The sequence below is a fragment of the Gymnodraco acuticeps genome, unplaced genomic scaffold (assembly GCF_902827175.1).
Source record: "Gymnodraco acuticeps unplaced genomic scaffold, fGymAcu1.1, whole genome shotgun sequence".
In the NCBI taxonomy this organism is placed as follows: Eukaryota; Metazoa; Chordata; class Actinopteri; order Perciformes; family Bathydraconidae; genus Gymnodraco; species Gymnodraco acuticeps.
In genome coordinates this window covers 595,977-621,252 of record NW_022991435.1, presented here as the reverse complement: position 1 = coordinate 621,252, position 25,276 = coordinate 595,977, and the positions used below count along the sequence as shown (strand labels likewise).

General features: G+C 41.4%; 1 protein-coding gene across 4 annotated transcripts in view; it reads right to left on the bottom strand.

Moving 5' to 3' along the window:
* Positions 1–565: 565 nt before the first annotated feature.
* The window catches only part of ece2a (endothelin converting enzyme 2a), a 91,860-nt gene continuing 67,149 nt past the window's right edge, over positions 566–25,276 (bottom strand). For all 4 annotated transcript variants that reach the window (XM_034195942.1, XM_034195944.1, XM_034195945.1 and 1 more), the window contains one exon: positions 566–1,441. In XM_034195942.1, the coding sequence (XP_034051833.1) occupies positions 1,151–1,441 (291 nt within the window). In that variant the 3' untranslated portion in view covers positions 566–1,150. The remainder of the gene's footprint in view (positions 1,442–25,276) is intronic.

The window sequence follows — 25,276 nt, the reverse complement described above, 5'->3', positions numbered from 1 at the left end:
CTTTTAGAGGACAGAGGGAGATTCTTGGACAGCCCAACAGTGGAAACTTTCTCAATATGATAGAACTTTTAGCATGTTACGATCCGGTTCTGAAAGAACTTGTTGAGCGACCTCAAGGTTCTGTGAAATACTTGAGTCCAGCTGTTCAAAATGAGATAATCTACATAATCGCAAAGTGGGTGCAGTGCGACATTCAAGTAGAAATAAATAATGCTCCGTTTTATGTTGTTTGCATAAGTAGGCTATATTTTTCGTTAGAGAGAGAGAGAGAGAGAGAGAGAGAGAGAGAGAGAGAGAGAGAGAGAGAGAGAGAGAGAGAGAGAGAGAGAGAGAGAGATGAGATGAGAGAGAGAGAGAGAGAGAGAGAGAGAGAGAAAAGCAAGCAACGCTGAGTTGGGGGGGGGGGGGGCAAACAAATATTTGCACCGGGGCCAATCACAACCTTGTTACGCCACTGCTTGACATGCAGGCTGCTGTTATGTACTAGACAAGTTTGTTGTGCACATTGCGTAACACTGGCAGTACTGTCCAATTCAATATATAGGCAGTTAAGGACACTGGGGTGGAACATTGATTTGTTTTATTATCGTTAGAAAAGAAGCTGAGGAAAGCTCCATGATGTGATGTTAAAATTAATACAAACCATCCCATAAAAACAATAAAATCAGATAAAAACATATACAAAACATTGTTAATGTTATACAAGAGCAGACTTAAATCAAGAATATGTAATGTTTGTTGACATTTTGTGTGTTAAGATCTGTATTTTGAAAGTGACCTTTTCTGTATTTGTTAACATGGCGGGATAAAGAAAGGTCAAAGGTCAGTTTGGGTAGTGTATATTTTCACACACCAAATTAACTTTTTGTTAAAAACACTTGATTGTTGGCTAGTGCCAGCGCTGTATTACATTTCATTTATTTAAAATAGTGAGTTGGGTTTTGGTTTTCCAAAGATGCTGTTATTTAGAATAACATTTGTTTCATTAGTTTGGCATTTCCATGTTGTACAGTCCCTAAATGTAAGAGACCCTTTTGTCAATGGAAATGATCTCAAACATGATTTTCTCCCCGGTTTAAAAATGTTTCTTGCTCCAGTTCTTCTTTTGGCATGTGACAACTGCAAATTAAAATTGTTTTAGAAAATCCAGTTATGTTAAGTCAATATTAGACAGGAAGTCTTCCTCATCTTCACTTTGTGTGGCGATCATGGGAGGTGGGGCTTTTCTGTCCTCCAGTATCTTCTTCTCCAGAGCTGCATCTTCTGGACTGAGCCCCTCTCCTTTGGTCATTACGTACACAAAATATTCAAAGCCTTCTCCGTAACTGTACTCGTTAATTGACCAGTTGTACTCTGTGCGAGCATAGAGGCGTTTCCTGAAGAGGGGATTGGCAAACGTTACAGAGACAAAGCGTCCTCCTGGTTTCAAGCAGCGACTAATCTGGAAGAAAGAGAGAAAGAGAATCAAAAGACATCACCACCAAAATGCACACCATTTGAATTCCCTCTGTCAATGCCAGCAACCTCAACCTCATCCTTAGGATCTCTCCAATCAATCACATATCCTTGCATCGCTGTAAGCCTGAGCGAACGTTAAGCACGGAGCTTTTCAGTCCACAAGTTTGGTTCCCTAGCCATGCAGTCTGATAACATGCTGTGATAGCACTAAAACTTCCCCTCCATATGAATTATTGTTGTTCTGGGTCCATCAACACTCTGGTGTGTTCATCCTGCGTGTGAGGTTCACATGTGCATCAGGACCAGATCAGGACACAATAAGCTTCAGAGGACTGCAGAGCTATGACAGTACACACAAACACACAATGTGAAAATTGACACCGACACAAGCAAGCAGAGACACATTTAGGTAGGCAGGGAGTTTCTCCAGAGACAGAAGTGTGTGGGAGTGAAGGAACAGAGTCTGCAGAGCAAGGAGCGACAAACTTTTCATATTGTACAACCAAACGTGTAAACTGGGTCAACATCGCATAGTTAGGGAATGGTCGCAGGCAAACAGCAATAGGCATTTCCAGTCAGTGAACATTATCATACAGCCATACGGCGACTCTTTGGTAATCAGCATAGACTGTATAAAATATGTCTGTAGTCTCTCTGACATCACCCATAGATTTCAGTCAAAGCTTGATGGAGGTGGCTCCAGCTGTCACCATACACGGCCTAACATGCCGTGTATGGTTAATGCAAAACATCAGTGGAGCAGACAGCTAGTGTCACACAAAAATCACTGTATTGAAGACTTGGTAGTCTAATTGTACCTTTTTAAAAATCAAAACGTATCTTTCACTGTTGAAGACTGGCAGTTAGGTTAACGTTGATAACACTTCCAATTTTCGAATGACTTGCAAATATTACCACCACTTACTGTAGCTAATGCGTAATGACGTTTAATGTCTCAACAACCAATTGAGTCTCATTTAGCCATTTGTTAGCAACAGCCTTTCTTAGCACACATAAAAGCATCCAGGTATTTAGTGAACAATGTCAAATATAACAAAATGTTAAAATCTCTTGTGTTAACAGCTGACCTTATTTCAGGCATCTAACAAGGAACAATAAAACATTGACTTAGATATGAGAGAAGACCAAAGAGCAAAAAAGCTGACTTCTTTTTAGGTTCTGACTTATGTGAACATAATTATCTTTAGGTGTAGCAACATAAAACATGCTATCAGTTCCAGATAACTGGGCTAACTCCGCCTACTGAAGAAGATCAGTAACGTTGATAAAACTTTCAATTTTCGAATGACTATAAAATCACAGTTGTGGCCTTGGGCTTCAGACTTCACATTCAAGATTTGAGACTTTCAAATTGGAAATCAACACCAAAAGTATTTTTTACGAGCTAATACCTGAGGCCCTAATGCTACACACTCAATGTAGATACAAAAAATGGATGGATACAATATTGACAGGCTGCTGCATGGTCTCTGAAGATGGCTTGGTTTTGAAGTCAGAGGAACTGGTCATGTCATACAACCAGGATTGAGTAGTTTTGGTCTGTACAGTAAAGTTGTGACCCCCCCCCTCCAACACTGTCCTGCAGTATTTGGAGAGAGGAGTCGCTCTGAAGCGAGCATGAGTATCCTGCTCTCCTCACATGATTCATCTTCACCAGCAAGCAGCCCGACCATGAATTATTCACTCTGCACTGTGACACGGAGGGAAAGCGAGAGGAAGGGTGGAGGGGTCTCTGAATATTGGATGAAATTAGTGGCTGATCTAGATTAGAAAGTGTCTAACAAAAACATGGCAAAGAGTCGAAAGAATGTACGGATGAAGCCATGAGTATAACAAAGAAATCAATCAGCTAACATCTTCTTCAACACCTTGTTTTAACTTTTCAAGACTTACAAACTGAACTTCAACATCATAATATAGCCAGGAGTTGATGGTTAAGAAACAAACTTTGAACCAATTGACTAAAGCTCGATAAAAACATGATCAACTTTTCCCATTGCCCTCAGACTCGTATATTCATATATATATCATATATTCATATATGTTATTGTACAATTTCAAAGTTTTCAAAGTTTTTTCCCTCCAAATATTAGCAAAAATGTCAAGTTTAGGGCCAAAAAGTGACATCTTTCCATTTTAACCTTAAAATTACATCATGACAGTTTCCTTAGAAGGCCAGATCTAATGACAGATTGCTGGAAATAAAAAAAGTTAAAGTCCGGTACAGGTGGAAGCCTCCGGAGGCTTTGGTGAGTGAGGTAACCGGAGGTGGGGTTAACAAAGGTCATCCTCCTTAGCCCACCGCTTAAGCCATTATTCATGACACGGGGATGTATGGGTGCACCGTAGGCTGTGTACCTGTGCAGTGTAACTTCAGAGCCTGATGTCACTGCTGACTGAAGGACCTACCTACGTCACTGCAACCCAAGACCAACCTGAACCACAGCAGAGAGCTCGGCTTCAACTGAGACTACGTGTTAGCTCGGTCGACAGTCTGAGGATGGCTTCGACCGTATTTTGTTCTTTTGTTTAATTCTGTTTCAGACCATTTCAAACCAACTGACACACATAATGTTATCCCAACCAACAGCATGTGTTTCCAGCATAGATTGTTAACCACGCTTGGCATGGACACAAATGTATCCTTATCAAGAGGAGGATGATGCATTGAGTGTGGTGAGTCATACTGTATATATTTACAGTAGGCACTATACTACTACAAAAGCTCTGGTACTATCATCAACACACACATGGAGCTTTTACTACGGTAAAGGATCAACAGTGACAGGTCTGTTTGGTTGTGATGTTGTGAAAGCTACAGATACACATTTCATTTAAAGAAAAGCAAGAGGTATTTTTTTCCTGGCATACAGATAAGCTCTAATATATTTAAACATGGAAAACTGGCTCAGGTAGAGTCGCTTTTCTTAATCAACAGGTGGAGGCTCGCTGGCTGTTTTACCCAAACACTGGAGTAAGGAAACCACATCCCCAAAACACGGAGTCAGTTTTCAACATCCACTCTCAGTCCAACATCTGTAAGCTGATCCTAAGTAGGCCACAGGGCTTCTCCAAGAGGACAGAGGAAACCACTCTGTTAGCGCCCATCTTCACACAGTCACACAGAAACCATTCCTCAACACACACACACACACACACACACACACACACACACACACACACACACACACACACACACACACACACACACACACACACACACACACACACACACACACACACACACACACACACACACACACACACACACACACACACACACACACACACACACACACACACACACACACACACACACACACACACACACACACACACACACACACACACACACACACACACACCGACAGGATTATCTAAAACACGCAGGCAGCTTCACGGCCTCTCCTGAATTATTCAGTGTCGAAGTGACCTGCCCTGCCTGGAGTACGATGCAACAAAAAGGTAATAGGAGAAGTTTGGATCCCCACGAGGAACTCCAGGTAATCCCACTGGCATTTTAAGAAGTTTAGGGATATTTTCATCACATTAATGAATGAATCCAAGAATAACTATTGTAAATAGTTATTACTCTTAATCATATTTTCTAAATATTTCCTTATGTGCCACCATACATTGAATTAGATTGGTAGAAATGATCAAGACGCTTGCACGAGAAAGCCTTGAAATATTTACTTTTTATATGTCAGACCAAGTTCCTGTGTGACCTTTTGAATGAGTGAAAATTAAGATAGAAGCTGTCGGTGAGAATGACATTTATTCGAATCTGTAGGATTTCTTTCTCCAGCTGTGTGTCCTCAATATCTCCTATCCATTGCTTTGTCTTTCTCTCTTTACAGAACTGCAATAATAATATCCATCCTTTTATCTCCATTCTCTTCTTTCTGAGCTCATGTTGGCCTGAAGATACTGTACATGAGATAACTAATTGTCTGCGGTGGTCAGACGGGGACAGGTGGTCACATTGTACTCAGTGATATCACTCCGAAGGACCTTTGAGTTACGTAATTCTGGGTTCATCTGAGATTGCAAAAGGTCAAAGGTTGTCGCTACTGAGGCAGTAAGCGCCCACGGTATCCTTCTTTCGTATTCCCCTGCAGCAAGACAGATGCAGATACTTAAGGGAAATTATAGTAAGAGTGACAGTAAGTAAAACAATAAAACCATAGTGCAAAGAACACTACAAGCTTTATTGTTGAGCTTTAAACCACATCTCACAGCCTTCTTCTCAACCTTCAACCCAATTGGCTGTTAATGACCTTGATAAGATGAGGTTGAAAGCTACAAACAAGAAGGTGGATCTTGAATAAAGATTTCTCTGACAAAATGTTTATATTAACTTGTGATTCTCCACTTTTCATGTGTCTACTTAATGAGTTTTAAAACAAGCTAAGTGGCTCATGGAAAATACTGAGTTCCCTCCCTTTCCTATTTTTTTCTTGGATCGAAAGATATGATTAAATTAAGTGCGTGTTATGACAGAATCTTGGACGCCTTACTCTGTCTTGATTTAGACCTGTGCTTAAATCCATACATGGCAACTGAAAAAGGGAATGTTTTTATTAAGTGGGGCAGTTGGTCCATTTCACAGAGTAATGAAGGAGGGAATGTGAGTGTTCAGGTTCAGCTGTGTAGTGCGCTATATTATGATCATTCATTTGACACAGACAAAAGACAAAAAATATCTCCGATATGACAATAGATGCCCTTCATCCATGTGTGGGAGGATCCAAAACACAAAATAGCTGCGAATATTATTTTGTTATTGTTTGTCTACTTTAACAGATCACAGAGGCTGTGTAGGACGATTAGTGAGAGGCATGTAGAGTGTGTGTGTGTGTGTGTGTGTGTGTATCTGTGTGTGTGTGTTTATCACTGTGGGTAAGGCAAAGCTGATCAGTTGGTAGAAACAACAGCAGAGCCCTATCTCCATTCGGCAGACTTGTACAGACCACAGCCTACTGTCTCCTTTCGAGTTACTGCACACACACACACACACACACACACACACACACACACACACACACACACACACACACACACACACACACACACACACACACACACACACACACACACACACACCACACACACACACACACACACACACACACACACACACACACACACACACACACACACCACACACACACACACACACACACACACACACACACACACACACACATGCACACACACACACACACACACACACACACACACACACACACACACACACACACACACATTACTCTGAACCCGCTAAACATGCACGTTTAAACACACAATTAAACTGGGTCAAACAAAAAAGGGGTGAATGTAGCTTCACAGACCCACCTCAATGTTTCCCCACTCTAAATAAATATGCCTTACAAAGCAACCTTTTCTCTTCCACTCCATTCCACCTCCACCGCATAAATGTGTTAACGTCTTGAGGAAACGGGGAAATGAAGTGGGTGAAATGAGTAAGGAGAGAAAGGGGTGTTGTGAAAATGAGGTCTAATGGCCAGTCTCCTAACAAGGCAGGTCTGCTTTTCCCACAAGGGTCCTGCTTCATGAGCCAAATGTGCAAATGCTATAAAGGCACCATCTGCCCTGAAGTAGCTAGTATAGATCTGCCTGAGCGAGTGGGCAGTTTCTGCACAAGTGTCTCCTTTGGGTTTGTTTCAAAAGAAAAAGCTATGGCAGAAAATATAAAAACATGATATTCTAGCAGTTTTTACTAAGCTAAAGGGCTCCATATGCACACGATCAAAACAACATAATTCTGATCACACGTTTTAATTTATTCAGACACCTACTCCCACTGGAGGACTTACAGTACTTGGCACAGTGATGGTTAACAGGGAGAATGTGAGTGTTGGATTGCTTCTCTTCGCTCTCCAACACTGCCTCCTCCATTCTGCCACCACCTTTCCTCCCCGAATGTCCCCTCTGCTACCCACCCTGCTGTCCTCCCCTCTCTTCTCCTCACCCAGCTCACACCCCATCACCTCCGCCCACCCACTGTTCTGATAAATTATACATCAGAGACCATTTCTTCTTTTCTCCCTCAACATCTATCTACCCCTGCTATAGGAGGAAAAATGGCTTGAATGGGCTCGGGTGAACACTATAGAAAGAGCTCACACTGATTCCAAACGGAGAACTCTGATTTAAATCGTAGGAGTCCGTAGGACGACAATAACATCTTGCCTTTCGATAGGCGCATCCCTCCTTCTCGCACCTCGCGTTGTCATGGAGACAAAAGTGGAGCGCTGGTCCCGGTAACATATGTAGGTCAGAACGGGACAAAAACACGAGGCAGCTCAACAGTGAAACTCACAAGTTCGTTAGACAGGGAAAATGCCGGACATTTTGGATAGAAAGCAGCTAAAACAACACAAACTATGCTGATGGTTCGCCGTGTCCCAATCCAACGGTCGCAATTGTAGACCGATCATGTCACATCCGCCAAAGAATCCTCAAAATGTGGCCTTCTTTTTCCTGGATTTGGAGGACACGTGATGGATCCTTCGTGGCCCAACATTTCCCAGGTTTCAATATGCAATAACAATCAAATACAAAATGGCCTCTACTGGACTCAGCTTGGATGTATGGGCAACAGCAGAGGAATATCTTTAAATGTATTGAGTTTTTACTCACTTAAATAACTAACGACACAAATGTCGAACCCAAGGCGGCTTAAAACTTCCATTTACTGTAAAAATAATGAGCCAGGTCCAGCCTTACACAACCAGTGGAAATAAACATCAACAACTTACTGGGAATATAATTCTTATAAGTGGGATAGCTTTAGGAGAATGCACAATAAAGACAAGGAATTACTATTGTTTGAAAACAAACTTCACACTGGGTCATGGCTGAGTTTTCAACATGGAGATAACTGAAAGCTATGCCTTGGATATTTCCCTTAAAATGAGGGGAACGCTCGTCTTTAGGCAAATGTTCAACTATGTAAGTGCCCATGCTGATATTATGTAATTGTCAGTGTGTGTGTGTGTGTGTGTGTGTGTGTGTGTGTGTGTGTGTGTGTGTGTGTGTGTGTGTGTGTGTGTGTGTGTGTGTGTGTGTGTGTGTGTGTGTGTGTGTGTGTGTGTGTGTGTGTGTGTACGTGGGTGTTATGTGTCCGTGCCTGTGTGTAGACCCCTGTCTAACCGATCTGCATCTTCAATTTAGGTGCCACTTTTTCCCCTTATGGCAATCTGGCACGCCAAGCTAAAATTAAAACCTCCTCTTTTATCAAAAACAACCGTCTCTTGCTTTTTATCTCTCCTTTCTTCTTTGTCTCTCCCACTCCCTCTCACAGCCTCCTCACCCTTTATGCCTTCCCTTTTCATTGGGGACCAGAGAGGTTTGCTTTAATTACTGAACTACTTTTCACACCGACGGAGAAAGACAGAGACACACTTTGGACACCCACACACGCCCACTGTCACGCTTCCAGCACTGCTTTTTAAATCCCACACTCCCAAGCATGTGTCTGTGTGTGTATGTTTCTCTGTGTGTGCGTGTGTTTCTCTGTGTGTGTCTGTCTGTCTGTCTGAGCATTTCGCATGTGTTCATTTTGCTCAAACTTTCCCTATCCACATGTACTACTTTAAAGCAGTCACAGATACAAAAGCAGCATTTCACTTTGAATAATTATTCTAAATTAATGAAGCCATGTTTGCTATTCTCGGCGCAGTATGATGAACAAATTATGCAGACTTTGTGAATAACGTTGTACTGGATGGTAATGCACAGAGTCAGCATATGTGTAATTAATAAACTCATAAAGTTAAACTCTGACGTATACGAGCCGCAGAGAATCTAGAGCAAAATATTAGCGGCTGGTACAGTTACACGTTTGGCTTCGAAATAGGAAGAGTAAAAGGAGGGGGGGGTGTTTCCCTCTTGTTGGCTCCCTCCCAATGCGCTGTTGTTTCCCCAGTCTCTAAATCTGACGCTACCTTTTAAAGCCCAGGACACTTATTACATTTATCAAGCCCTCGCTTGCACTTATATGTAATTATCCATTAAGTTATTGTGGGTAGACTGGCATCCACAGCGGCTGGGTAATTCGTTTATTGTAGCCATTCTCTATTTAGCAACACTTGGAGCTTACAACTCACACTCCAGCAAATGTTTCACCACTTTATATGATTAGGTTTTAGACTTAAACTGCCTCTGCATATTTAACAGCTTGGACAGAGTGGAAAAAGTCAATCAAAAGAGAGAGAGACATGGTGGATAGATCAAAAGCCAAAACAAAAACAACCACCTCGATAAAGTCTCAGCATAGCGAGCCAGAAATAAAAGGTTTGGCAGCAGCTGGAGACGGACGGAGACACAGTTAAGAGCGGAGCTCGAGAGAGGCAGAAAGGGAAGTAAAGTGGGCCAGTGTGTCTGGCTGCTGGAGGGGCCTCCCGCGGGACGAGGGGGGGGGGACAGGACAGCCCTGTGGAGGCTCCTGCAGCACACTGACACAGTACGGTCCATTCAGTGGGCCAGTGGCACGGGGAAGCCTCTTAAACTAAAACCAACAAGCTCCATGACGCAAGAAACTGACCCCGGAACCAAATCAATACTTTGAATGTAGCTCTGAAGAAGGTAATGTCGGTACTGTTACTCTCACTTTGTCTATCTCAATATTAACATTACAAGAAACATTTGAGCCTTACTGTATGGTGGAATAAGATAAGATATAATGGCTTCCAGTATTTCCTATACATCTGTCACTTTTTATGAGAAAAAAAGTAAACCTTCAACCGAATGTGGGAATAAGTCAATATTTTATTGGTTATAATCTGTTGGACAAGCATTTTAAGAATAGCATGCAGGAGCCACTGTAGCATAGGAAGTGAGCTAACAACAGTGTTCAGCAGCTTTCAAACTGTTTTAGTTCCGCCTCTTATTAAACGTATTAAATGACTGTCAATACTTTCCATTATTGCCCTTGTGCTAACAGCAGCGTCCCTCTGTGCCCCTACTGCTTGTAATATTTTACCATTCGGATAAGTAAAGAAGAATCTGATTTTTCCTAATGTGATCTTTTGAAAAAGTGACAGCTCTTGTTTCCATATTGCGTTAATAATAAGCTGTACTAAAGTTGTAAAAGACGGGAGTTTTATGTTTGACCAATTCAGAGACATAAGTAACCCTAACCCCCAGGTCCCTTCAATAGTGTTTATTGTCAGAGTTTATAGATGTTTTATCTTCACGGACTACTGTCTAATGCTGCTTTAATTCTATTTTGAGATATTTAAATTATAGTATTGTTTATTTCTACTCATTAATTTCTACTTATGTGCAATGCCTTGTTTTGTTATGTTTTTTTTATGCTGCTGCAATGCAAAAAAACAAACAAATTGGTATCAATAAAGTACCTCTTATCTTATCTTATCAAACCGTTCTACCCACAGGGGCTTCTTGCACTAGGCAGAGGAACTGATGCCTGAGCCCCATACAAATTCCATCAGTGAAAGAAAAATTGGCTTTATGCTGACTATGAATCCTTGAGTTACATACAAATGTTTTGCTTCAGTTTTACATCTCAATTGGCCACTTAAGTGCTACTTGGTAAGAATTCGTTTTTATCAGCCGTCGCTCCCAGTGTCCCCCCCCCACAGGTCTCAACACACCGGAGAACTCTCAGTGACTCATCCTACAACAACGCACAAGTGGGTCTCACTTGCTTTCCCTCACTCAATAGGCTAATCAAAAATAAATCTTGCAACCTATCATTAAGGAGAGGCACATTTACTCCTGAGTGCAGCAAATACATTGGCTCTACCTTTCTCTGTTCTCCTCTGGAGAGCAGAGGAGGGTCAAAGGTTCACAACTCTCAGGTGAGGGAAACCAAGTCATGTGAGGTGGTGCTTGTCAGAGAAATCACAGTGAAAGGTCAGAAGACTCTGGTACATTAACTCTGTCCGTCACTGGTTCACAAACACTCCTGGCTCCACAGAGCACAATAACTGTCAAGATGGTTTTCTAGTGCTCAATGCAAGTTGTCCTGAATAACAGTAAACCTAATTTACGGAGTGACTGTGGAGAGAGCATTAGAGGTAGAAAACTGTTCTCTACAGCACAGGACTGCTGCAGACGTAGGCGGGCCAGTTTCCATAACAACCTGAAGAAAAAAAAAGATATAAAAAAACCAAACAAGTTCAGCTAATTTATTCTTGAAGTTTGGGTGAAAGAAAGCAAGTCTGCTTATCTATTTTTGCTGTTGCATAACACATAACTGCAGCCTAAGTTGATTGTTCCAAAAGTAAAAATGGATGCTTATTGTTGTCACCAAACCTCCTTTATGTTCTTTTAACTTTATTCAAATGTGAGGCTGCCCCGTCATTTCTGTTTAGACAGTCGACATTTCCTTCATTCAGATGCAATGTAACATCAGCTGTTTGTGTGTCAGAGGGCCTGTTAATGAGGATGTATTGCCCGACTTTACAAACCAATGCTTTGTTTAAGGCCATAACATATAGGAGAAACAGGAACACACAGACGTTTGCCCGCTGTAATTGGGCAGTGATTCTTGGGGTTTGAGCCAAAACACAACAACATATAAGCAATTATATTTGTGAAAGCCAGCAGCTGTGTTTGATGCTCATAGTTTCAAAGGCTGCACGCTTTCCATGGACCAGCTTGGAGTTCTTTTAATGGATGTACATACTGCAGGCTTTTTTCAAGGGGGACCAGGTCTTGTCCAAATAATAGAATTTCAACAATGCGTATTGACACATCAATCATGATTGTAAGGAATATTTGCTACGCCGACAATATAAGTTTCACAAATGAACAGGGATTCTAAAAGCTTCTGCTTAGTCACCTCAACGCAATGTTTATTTGTCAAAGACAATGCAGACCTGGTGGTGTTCTCTGCTGGATTTCACAAATGAGGCAAGTTTCAAGAGTGTGAATTGATTTTAATGATACATGCAAAAGAATGGGAAGCCGTGATTGTCTGCAGGGAGCAGAAGGGTTTGGTCCTTTAAATCGTCAATCAAGGAATGTGACAAAGTGTGATTTCAGCTGTTCATATATAGACATTAGACATGCGAGAGAAAAGGGATCTGAACTGAGCCTTTACAATGTGTCCAACTACACTGCAGTTATCTTCCAACTCTGAGCCAATGGGCAATACGACAGCACTATATTTTCCCAGTTATACTGCCAAATGTATAAAGCAGCTCTTTCTCCTCGCACAAAACCAGGCCGGGACTCATTAAATATTAGATCATAAAACTGTTCTTTAACTGTGCTTCTACTGTCTCATTATACAGCAAGTGGTGCAGTCTTCGCAGTCAGGCAGTCAGCGCTGCACACTCAGGGGAATGAGTGATGGGTTCGAGCCCAGTGTAGTGTGACTGTACTGCATGTGAGGGAGAGAGGGAGGGAGGGAGGGGGAGGAGGAGCTGGATCCACATCAAGCAGGGAGGACTACTGAGAGAGAGGGGGTGATAATAATACGTACAATTGCAAACTATAGGGTTAAAAAGATTTGATTGGTGTGTCCCTCACTGGTATATCAGTTCTGCTGCATCTCTTAGGGCAGGTAAACATAAACCATTATTACTTTTGTTATGTAACTCTCAGCAGAGTCCATCAAACCAGAGTGATTAAAGAAAGGTGTGTGGGTGTGCAGGGGACTAATATAACATGCATTTCCCTTATATCAATTATTTACGGAGTAGTTTATACAACTGCCTCATATCAGGGCAAAACTCACTGCCCCACAAGCCATATTAGCAAAGGAGAGCACTCCCAATGCAGCAGCCAAATAAAAAAAGAATTACAAGGTAGTCTCTGTCAACAAAAGCTGTTGCTGGAAAATGTACTGTACCTGGTGTCTGGCCAACAAGGGAGTGTGATCAGAGTCTGCCCAGAGGCAAACAACATTTACAGGGAGGATGAAGGCTCCAAAAGAGACTTGGCTCCAGTCTGAGTGGCAATAGTACTCTCACAGCTGCTGTTCAACCACACCTTGTTGGTGTCATTAAAGATGCCTGGGGTGGGATTCTGGGAGGAGAGGGATGGATGAAGTTGTTGAGGCATATGGTGGAGTGACTCGCTGACTGACTGGAGTGCTGTTTTAGCTCTGTAGTGTTTTTCTACTTCCACCAGGTTGGACTGGCCTCCCACAGTGAGTAGAGTAGTAGAAGAAGTTGATGTTGAAGTGACTAGAGTGGGACTGAGTCACCGGCGATTAGACTTTAATCCAAATGTAACAGCCAAGGGAATTCACTAGCAGTTATACTTCAGCATCAGGAGTGACTGAATCAGCAGCGACCCACTTTTAGACAAACTGGCGTGTGCAGAAAAATATGCAGCTGGTTTGGTTAGCTGTATGTCCTGATGCAGTTAGTTGCAATGCATGGGGCCAAACACTATGTTGACTTTATTAAGGGAATTTAGCCAATGCTGCTTTTCCGGATAATATCTTGCCGAGGGTCATGATTCACGTACCGGTACAATAAAGGTGACGAATGCAAAGTTCGTGAACAAGAAATTGCTGAGATATGATCTAAAGAAGCTTAAACGTTAGTTGATAGAACTGGGTTTAGATTAAAATGCTAAAAAAAAGGGTATTTTGTGTGTTGATACCATAGACCAGGGGTCGGCAACAGGCGGACCGCGGTCCGGATCCGGACCCAGACGCCGACCTATACGGACCCGGAGCTATAATCAATACATTCATAGGGGATTTTTCGGCGCCTCCCGCTTTTTTAACGCTGATTTGGGTGACTTGTGTAATTCGTGGAGAACCGAAGAGTTTTAGGGGTGTGGGGGGGGGGGGGGGGGGGAGTCCGTCCGTCAGTCCGATTGACGGACAACTTCTCACTTCAAAAAAGAAGAAGAAATCTAGACCGCAAAAATAATTAAACAAGCAAACTGTTTTTCCTGGCCAAGGACAGGTTCCTTGAACACAACACGAGCGTAACGTGTCTTCACGTGGTATATGTCTCGTCTGAAAGGAGTGCTGACAGAGAGCACCGGAACGCCGCTCCAGCCCTTCAAATATTGCAATACCCATAAGGAGCCGTACACATGCCGCAGTGTTTGCGTGGCTGTGTCTTTAGTTGTAAGCACAGTGGCGATCTGTTGTTATTAGCATCTGGTTAGCTAGCTATGCTAACACATTTAAAGAGCTTTTCTACAACCAGGTGGAAGAGAGCTCTCTCCTGAGAGGCTCAAATAACCTCAGCTCAGTGAGGTTAAGGCACAACTTGATATGATCATTATAGTTATTAATGAGACTAAATGAAAAACAGGTATAAAATACTATATGACAGTAACAAAAAAAGTTGTTAAAAATAACAAGAATAGAGTTTAAAAGGGGAGTGATTTGTAAAATATCCAAAAAGAAAAATATGCTTACAGTTCTGTTTCATATGGGTGTTGAGAGATGTATCCATAGATCTCTTAATGTTGCTCTCAAAGTGTACTAGATTGATGCTTTTAACTTCAATATTTAAAAAAAAAATCTTCCCGGGAGAGCATGCCCCCGGACCCCCCTAGAGGAGGTGAGGTCCCCCCCCCACTTAAATCATGTTCACATGGATAGGATACTAAATACATTTGCACACATCTTGTGTCCATATCTTTCTGTTTGGTGGTCATGCCACACCGTGCACATGCATGCATGCGCGAGTCATGGTGAGATATCTGGATTAAGAGGTTGCTTTTTCTTTGCACAGCATGAAAGAAAGGCCAAATGAATGGGCTGTGATTTTAGTTTTTTTTAAGCAGAGGTTGAGTTCAATCATTTGTACGACCCTCGGAGGATGTTGTAAAGATTGAAAGGAAAAAGGTTCCCCACCCCTGCTGTAAATAATAATAAAAACCCTTGATTTATAACTTAACATCTCTGTCTCCTATTGATCTGAGTATATTAAAGAATAGCCAGTTAATTGAAGCATTATAGCACAGGCCTTTGTCAGATGGTATATTACGCTGTTTTTTTTCTGCTTCGAATAGTTCTCTCTTTTGGTCTGTGTTTGCATCACTGAAACCAATAAGCACCTCCATGTGTATGAGAATACAGCCCTGACTCCATGTCAGCCCAGATTTACAAACTCCTGGCAGGACAAGCTCAAGCTCAATTCTCACACTGAATTAAAACAAAGTGAGTGAGGGACTGCAATATAAGAGGGAAAGAAAGAGAAACTTTAAAATTGTTAAATTGTTATTATGTGTAAAGACTGATATTGTTCTATAATCGTCTGAAACTGTTAAGTCATGATGTGAAATGGTTAACAAAGAAAAAGACAAACTCAAGCTGCTGCTACACTTTATTTTATTATCTAAAATTAAGCACTTTTAAGATGCACATATTTTCAAAAGCTATTTTATTTATTTTCTCTATTTTATTTGAAATGCAGCCCGAGAGGAACATTACACATATCCACAGTATTTACTGTATATCTGTGTAGTTCAATGTTAATTGACAATAAATATTGTTTATGAATTGTACTTTCTTTATTTGATTGGCAGTCAGTTGTTGATTACATGCAGACGTTTATAAAGCTACAGGCTACTTCAATATATATCACACTAATTCATGAAGCAACTTAGACATTTTGATGTTCCGGACCTTTGCATGGGGAGATTTTCTCTAACTGGACCTCGTTGAATTTTAGTTGAAGACCCCTGCCATAGACTATATATAGGTTGATAATGAAGATTCATCTGGGACCTGAATAAAGATGTTTGGATTTAGTGTTAACTTCATAAAGGATATATATATCACATGCACATCTGGTTCACTGTTAGATTGTATTGCTTCAATTTCAAAGAGAAAACAAAGAGGACCACTGCGGCTGCTGCCGGCTGAACATCGTGTTACTGTAAGTGCTTTCTGCGTAACAGACAGATCAGTATTCCAGCTCCAGTTTGATAACTTATGTAACTTTGTAAATTCTCATTCCTCTCTAGAGCACAACAAGACAGAGACAGAGGGTGTCGTATTGTCATACTGATATTCTGTACACACTGTGAAGTCCACTGAGACAATTGTAACATTTGTGATATTGGGCTATATAAATAAACATTGATTGATTGATTGATTGATTGAACAAGAACAAACTGTGATATACTTCCTGCATCTGAAGACTTATTCTTCAGTCACCTCCTTTTACTTTTCAACAGTTCCTCCTTTTCAAGGAAGATCAATATAATCATAATGTGGCATAATGCTATAATTCAGAATCTCAAAATGTAAAACAGCAACAGTCTGATGCTTTAGGATGATATACAATTTAATTTAAGATAAGATTCCTAGTAGTACAGTATGTTGTCACATGTGCCTTGAGTAGAGTTTACTCCATATTTTCACCATTGCATGTTAGCCTGATTTCTATGGGCAGTAATGACAAACAACATCAAGAGTGCTTTTCCCAGAGTAACACTGCACATCAAAGCCTAAAGCAACCAACAAATAAGTAATCAAAAAACTGAGCGCCTTTAAATCCCTTCGAAAAATAAAATCCACCTCATTCCTTTTTTACTGTTTGAGGCCCATGCAGTGGATGGACAAGTTCACTGCTGTGTGCCGTTTGTCCGACCTTAAAATGTCACATCCAATTCAACAGACACTCAATAGCGCCTCACCCTCGCTAAGTACTAGTGAACTGTGGCTATTATTTGATTTTTGTGTCAGCAGTTGATCCTGCGGGCATAATATGTAGCTGATACAGACCAGGTCAACTGGAGCACTGGATGGGGGGGGGGCTGAAGCTCGCTCCCACATAGGTCCCCTCACCCCCCTGATCCCTGGAGAGAAAGTAGTTCTCCGTCTCAGAAAAAGAAGATGGAACCTTTAATGTTATACAAGCTATACTGTGCAACCAATGGTCATGATAAGGTTTGAGAGCAATATGCAGCAGCCTATAATTCTGCAGTGAAATTATATTTTAGTAGTAGTAGCAGGAGCTGATACCACCTAAGCAGCAGGCGTAACACGGTCGCTCCATCACTGTCGCACCTTCTGTTTGTTTGCGCTCTGCTTATCTGTCACTTTTTTCTTCCCGATTCCCTCTGTCTGTCTCTTCATCTCTCTCCGTCTGATCGTGGACTGGATGAGCGACTTGGATTCAAGAAGCTGTGATTGTTTTGTGAAAATTCAACGTGGCCACAGGCTGTTGTTTTTCATAATTAAGTACTGGAGCAACAATGTGACTACAAACAAGACACACAACAGACTGGGACTCTCACACCGCCGAGCTGTTCCAACATAATCCTCATGTTCATAATAAATACAGGTCATAGTAAACTGACCACATACAGTAGACCCAAGTGGATGCACAATAGGGCATTTTTAAATGTTCTCAACATGTAAGAGAGCAAAACATAACCACCCCCCTTAACACGTGACTAGCTTTGTCTTCTGAGCGCTTTTCTGTTATCTCTTTATTCTCGTCTATTTCTATTTGAAGCGACATAAAAGCCTGGTCTGTTTTTTCTGGTCCTGCATCATTTGGCAAGTGGAAGAGTTATTTCTAGCCGAGGCTATCTGTACATGATGCAGAGGCTCAGATGGACAGAAAATTGAAGATTTTTATAGGAAGGGGAAAGAGAGGGCAGAGAGATGTAAAATATCACTCATTAAAGACGGACACATGTATTTTCTTTATGTTGGTTAGCATATAAGATTAGAGATTTAAAGTTTTGTGTTAGATGTCAGGTAAACAAAGTGGATATGTTTTTTTTGTATCCTTTAAAAGAGTGTTAATAGAGATTCAGGAAACTTTCAAAGTAATTGTTGTTGTCTAGTTTGAAACTTAAATGTACTCATTCTTTGAACACAAGCTAATAGTGATGTTTAAAATTACTCAAATATTCCGTCAAAATGTACTCAAATTGCATTAATGTATGCATCAATTCATATTATAGGAGGCGTGTGGCGCAGTGGATAGAGCCTTGGTGTTGGAATCAGGGGGGGACAGGTTCAAACCCCACTGCAGTCAGCATGTCGTTGTGTCCCTGAGACACTTCACCCCAAATTGCTCCTGTGGGGATTGTCCACAGTATTGAGTATGTAAGTCGCTTTGGATAAAAGCGTCTAACAAGTAAAATGTAATGTAATATTATAATGAGAATGTTTTTGTGGATTTAAAATGCATATTTAAAAGCTTCAAATCAAACCCACAGATTCGTCTTAACTTCAGTAAAAAGGAGGCGACAAAACTAATTTTCCCTTTTTCCCGCACACCTCTCGCCTGGATGGCCCGATGGGATGCACTGCACTGTCACCTAGTTTCCATGGTAACCTGTTGCTATGGAAACAGGCCCTGGAACAGACTCGGGTGGAGATTGTGTTGCCGGAGAGGAAGAGGGAGGTGAGGATAGAGAGGCAGAAAAATGAATAACAAAAAAAAACTACGGGAGAGGAGAGAGAAAACAAAATGGCTATAAAGTGTAACATAAAATAACGCGGAGGAGCTCAACACACAGGTAATATCCAGGCATAAACACAACCCACTAATCACAAGAACTTCAAGACACAATTCACTTTGAACCTCATCTTCTGACATTCAGGGCTGGCTAGTTTATCACTGGGATACTTTGGGATGTATGATGGTGAACATGACCCCACATTGGAGAAAAGGAGGGAGCAGCCTTATCGACATTCATCTCACTCGTCTGTTGGCCTTGTACAGCAAACATTACATAACCACTGTGATGGCTGATCGCTGGCACTACAGACAAACAGAGTGCACACTCTTTCTCTGCGTGTTGTACTCTTTTTTATCGTTGTGAGGACCAATTACAATGTTGAACATTCAGGATAAAGACATCTGAATTGTCGTTTGTTTAAAGATATATAAATACACAAGGGGTGAGGGTTTATTAATAGGATGAACATTTGTGTTAAGCATGTAGTGCTGGTGATTTACCTTCAATAGAAATAATAAAATGAGAGACCTTGAAAGAAACAGAAAAGGGTTTGTGTGCATGTGTGCGTGGCCTAGCATTACTATACTTGTGGGGACCTACGTCTGTTTACATAGTCACACGTGGGGACTCGCCTCCCTTATGGGGACAAAATGGAGGTCCCCATAAGGGGAATCATTAATTTTAGGGTGAAGACTTGGTTAGGTTTAGGGTTAGGGTAAGGATTAGGGTAAGGGTTAGGCATGTGTTGGTTATGGTTAAGGTTAGGATAAGTCTCCAGGAAATGCATGTAAGTCAATGTAATGTCCCCTGAAGTGATGTATACATGGTATGTGTGAGTGTGTGTGTGTGTGTGTGTGTGTGTGTGTGTGTGTGTGTGTGTGTGTGTGTGTGTGTGTGTGTGTGTGTGTGTGTGTGTGTGTGCGTGCGTGTGCGTGCGTGCGTAAGGCATGTTTGGATATTGGAATCTATTGGAAGCTAGTTCTATCACCTTATCCACAGTATTTACTGTCACCTTTTCTGGATAAAAGCCAATGGTCATGTAACAAGCACACAAACTAGAGAGGCAAGTGGCAAACAGCTTGATTGGTTTCTTACTGAAAAAATAACAAGGAGCGAGCGCTGAGTGATGAAAGGTAAATCCAAGCCTGACACAGTCATTTGCAGATGTCCGGATAGACAAGGCAGTTTACCAGAAATTACGCACAGACCAGCATTTGGACTACATCGGATTTCCCGTAACGTCTCCTTTCACACTCACCACCCCCTCCTCCTCATCTCCATCTCGCTTTCTATCTCTCCCTGGCTGAAGTTGGACTGCAGCCTGCTGGGTTAGTCTATTTAACTGCTGTCACATAGAGAGCCTTGGAGCATATTGTGTAGCTCACTCAGTGACAGACAACATGGACAGCGACTGGCAGGGAGCACCATAGGACAGATGGACACACACACACACACGCTACGAAAAACTGCACTAGAGAGTTCAGTCGGACGTTCATGGCTACAACACAAACACAAGTGTGTGGGAAATAAACAAATCTGAGAGCAGAGATGTGCAACAGGATGTGAGTTATTAACTTCACACTCAAAGAAAGAGCATGCAACCCCCGCTTTGCTGTTGTCATTATAAAATTGTGAGATAATTTTAATGCATTTAGTTATGTAAATGTATGTACATTTATGCCACATTACCGTGGACCCACATGCAGGGTTGGGGTTTGTTTGCAGTTTAGTCAATCTGAATTTAGTATTGAATCTGATTCCTTTTGAATCAGTTATCTAACAATGAGCACCATTATCGTTTACAGTTGGTAGATAGATACCACCTGAAAAGGACTATTTTGGGTTTGGGACCAGAAAGTTCCTAGAGTCTCCTCCAGTTGCTAAGCAACAAGTTCCAGCTAAATAAATAGACTGGCACCTAACCCCCCGTAAACTGCGATTTGTTGTTTTTACACTTCAGTTTTTGTACGGATTAAAATAGCTGTTTCCAGTTTTTATGCTAAACTATGTTAGCCACTTGCTGGCTGTAGCTTCATACGTACAAACATGACAGGTGTATCAACACAAATGGGGCAAAAATGGGAAACGAACCACAGGGAGGATTTACAGTGTTTATTTTCTTAAAGTTTCTGATTACGTTTCAGTTGCACCTTACATTTTATGACAACATCCAAAGACAACCACCGACAGGAAGAGTTTAAATAGGGAGCAAAAGAGAAAGATGAGCAGTGAGAATTTCAGATGGTCAAACCAAGAGAGCAAAAATGAGTCCCATTGTTCTCTATGATTCGTCAGTTGCTTCAGGCATTACTGTTTTCTGGGGAGGTTTGCAGCGACTTCGATTGAAGGAAGTGAAGGAGGCGATTTAATTAACTGATTGGGAGTATTACACAACTAAACATCTCTGTGAGCCGTTTGTAGCAAAGTGACATCTATCAACTCTTCGTATGCAAGCTCAAGTTGATGATTGACATTGATGTTTGTGAAGTGATGACAGTCTGTATATATATTTGATCTGCATCTAAAATCAATGGTGACAATTAGTGTTAATTTCGTCAGCTATTTTTTTAATTTAGTTTTAGTCTTAGTCCTGTGTTAAATTTCCCTTTTAGTTTTAGTCATATTTAGTCACCTTCATCCTGTTTTTATTTAGTCAAGTTTTAGTCGACTAAAAGTCTGAGCATTTTAGTCTTATTTTAGTCAAAGTAAACAAATTATTTTAGTCTACTTTTTGTCAATGAAAACTGTTGAGTCTTTTTTAGTCATCAGATTATATAGAACATTTCAGTCAAACTAGTCTAGCCAAAACCAATAATTTGTCATTTTAGTCAATATAAATAAATAAGATTATATCTTGTCCTTATTTGATGAAAAACACAGGTTGAATGATTAAGAAGCTTTGCAGAGTATCTGCTCAGGTTTGTGGTGTTTTTACCAGCTGTGTTATGGCCACATTGCTTCCCTTCTGATAAAACAATGCATTCGCTTTTTTTCTCCGCCTCATTGTAGCGAAAATGGGCCCAAATATCACATTGTTTCTTTCTCCCAAGCAGTGGTGGCTTTAGACTTTTTCGTTGTCAGTCATTTTGACGGACAGGATCGTAACATTTCCGTCATAATCCATTATTATCCGTCGAGTGCACAATGTATCACTCACTCGCGCCGGGGGGTATTCGGTTAACGCGAGTGCGACCAATGCGACCAAGCCCTGTTGTTGCCATTTTATTTTATGTTAAATAAGGTTAGTTAGACCATGAGTTAGACCCGAGTCTTCCTGACAGTTCAGAGTGTGCCGCTGCCCGGTGTAATTCAAATCTACCGCCGCGCGCAGCACAGACACACAGCTGCTGCCCAGCCGCAGCACCGGAAATGGAACTGCTGGGAGAAAAACTGACTATCAGAGATGTAACGTTATCTTTGATAATATTTCGTCTCCTCATTTTTCGTCAACGAAAGTAAAGAGAGATTTTGGCATAGTTTTTATTTAGTAAACTACATTTTCGTCTCGTCACTTTCGTCAACGATATTGCATGATGATTTCGTTACAGTTATTAGGCTTGTTTGAGACGCGTTGCGGCTCGCCTCGAAAGTAGACGAGAATAGCTGATCGCAGCCAGGGGAGGTCTCAAAAAGCTGGCCTGAAGTCGGACAGCTCGGAGTCGGCTTCGTCTTCTTCTTCTCTCGGTTTTTTGGCGGATTGCAAACAACTTTAAGGTGCATACCGCCACCTTTGTATTTATAAAGAATGCACACGTCATGTGTTTAATCGTTAATGTCAGATATGTACTAAGTAAATACATTTGTTCCTGCTCAAGATTAGATTCAACTTTACTGTTATTGCACATACAGGTACTGAGACAACAAAATGCAGTTTAGCTTCTAACCAGGTACAACAAGCAGTAAAGTGAAAAGTAATGTACACAATAGACAGAATAAAATATAGAATGAATTGAATGATGAATAAACAGTGAGGGGTATGAATGCACTAGATATCAGCCTGTGAGCAGTATGAACAGTGTGTATGAATATGCTAAGATATATAAAGTATGAAAACGGTAAGCAGTGCAAGTATAGTATAAAATATATAGATATTAATTTCATGATGATAAACATTGTGGAACAATGATGAAAAATGGGAATGGATGTGGCGACGTAAAACTGACACAAAACAACAACACACCAAAAGTGTGTTGTTGTTTTGTGTCAGTTTTACGTCGCCACATCCGGACGAGCCAATTGGAGAGTTTCATCAGCAGCAAGGGGTAAAACCCACCAATGAGCGCTCAGCTCGAGATACCAGCGAGTCGTTTCCCATCAAGCATTTAGCTTCCGCAGCCCGTGGAGAGGAACTGCGCCGCCTCGCCGCGCCTCGCTCTCAAAGCTGCGGGCGTCTTTGTCCCGCGATATTTCAACGTCTCATGTAGGCGAGCCTCCAGAGCAAGTCGGACAAAATGACTAACCATCATGCAACGCACTAGCAAGACGTTGATCGCAACTGCGCAGGTCTCGCTTGTCTCAAACAAGCCTAGTGTTTACTGCCGTCGGTGCCGTCTCGTCATCGTCTCGTTTTCGTCATGGAAAAAAAGGTCGTTGACGAACATATTTCGTCATAGTTTTAGTCAACGAAATTAACACTAGTGGCAATGAGGCCATAAAGATTAAGTTATTTTATGAGGTTCAAACGAAAGTCAGCCATCTATAAGTGGAGACGATAAAAACCTGAAGTAACTTTAGGGGTAATGAGGCCTTGAAATACAGTAAGTAATTGAAATAGTGCCATTTAACACTTAATATCCAGGAACAATTTAATGGCTAATATACTTATAAGCTAAGATTTGTTAAAAGCTATTTTTTGATTGACGTATTCTCTAACCCTTAATTCTGTTAAGCAACCATAGTAAAAAAAAAATGTCACATACAGTGTGTGTGAAGTGCAGTGTCTGCCAAAAAACCTGCTGACAGCTGCTGGCAGCGACTGTGCGGGTGTATGCGTCTCTGTCACAGCATCCCACTTCTTTCAGCATGGGAGGTGTCAGTTATATATATATATAAATACATTTATAATTGTTTGTAGGTTGTCATGAAAGACCATTTTGAAGGGCACTTTTTGGCGCGAAAGAAATGCAAAGGACTCTTTCTACACATCTGTGTGACACTGCAGGACCCAGGGTCACTTCTTGGTCGCATGTGTGCCGAAACATTTATTTCCCTTTGTGTGTTTGCAGGTTTTTTCGGTGTCCATTCAAGTATGTGCAGAGTGTGTGTGCGTGTCTTTAGCACTAGAGGCCAGCTGTTCAGCAGTGGGATCCCTGCACATCTGGCAGCATGCACTGGCCCGGAGTGGAGAGGGTAAACTGCATAAAACTATGATGAGAGGGATGGGAGAGGAAGAGGAGGAGAAAAGATTAAAGACAAAGGGTGGTGGCAGAAGGCTTGAGAAGATGAAAAGATGATGGATTTAGCTCCATGAAATGAGAAATAAACGGATATACACAGTGAGTGTTCGAGAGGGACGTCAACATACGTTTAAACACACTTATGCACTGCCTTTCTTTGATTCCATTTCTCATCCAGAGCGACAATCTTTGAAATATAGTCATTGGGGTTGGTTGTGCAATACATGTGTTGGCCCTAAAATGAGTCCTTGTAAAGCTCCTAACCCTATTTCGAGGGTCAGAATTAAGGTCAAATTATTGTGGCCAGAAGACCAGAAAGAGTTTTGTTAAATTCATATAAAACCAGCTGAACATATGTCAACTTTCAACAAGTCTGCTTAAACAGTTCCAAAAACAGCTGACATTAATTCATGAGTCACATGATCAGTTAGTACCTGCAGGAAATGGGGTCTCAACCTGGCGACAGTGTTAAGCCTCAAGGGGTCAAATCAGTGATCTCTCCCTGCTTCAAAACCTAATTTAAGCAACAAATAGCTTTTACCTAAACCTTCTGCTCTGGTCCATTAGTGTAACTGTGAGGAAGTCATTTTGGTCACTTTAAAAGGAACCAGCAGTATGATGTGCAGATATCTTCCAGCAGAATAAAATCTATTTCTTACAATTCTTCAATGTTTCTGCTGTGGGACTGGATTGCAGATATAAGATCAGAAGTAAGGGCCATCAACCCAGGCCAGCTTCCTATGAAACGTTCGGGGAAAAGAAAGGAAAAAAAGAGTCGAGTAGAGAAGAGAAAGTGTCCAAACTGCAGGCTTGATTGGTTTGCTGTGCGGAGGAAGACGGTTTTCACAGTTAATTGGTTCCTATCTATCCAGAAACACCTCTCACACACATGCATGAACACATGCCAAAGCACGGACACACTGTTTTTCTATTTCTAATGCGGGGGACAATGATGCCTCTTGCCCTTTTCTCCAGATATCCATCCACACACTAATGCA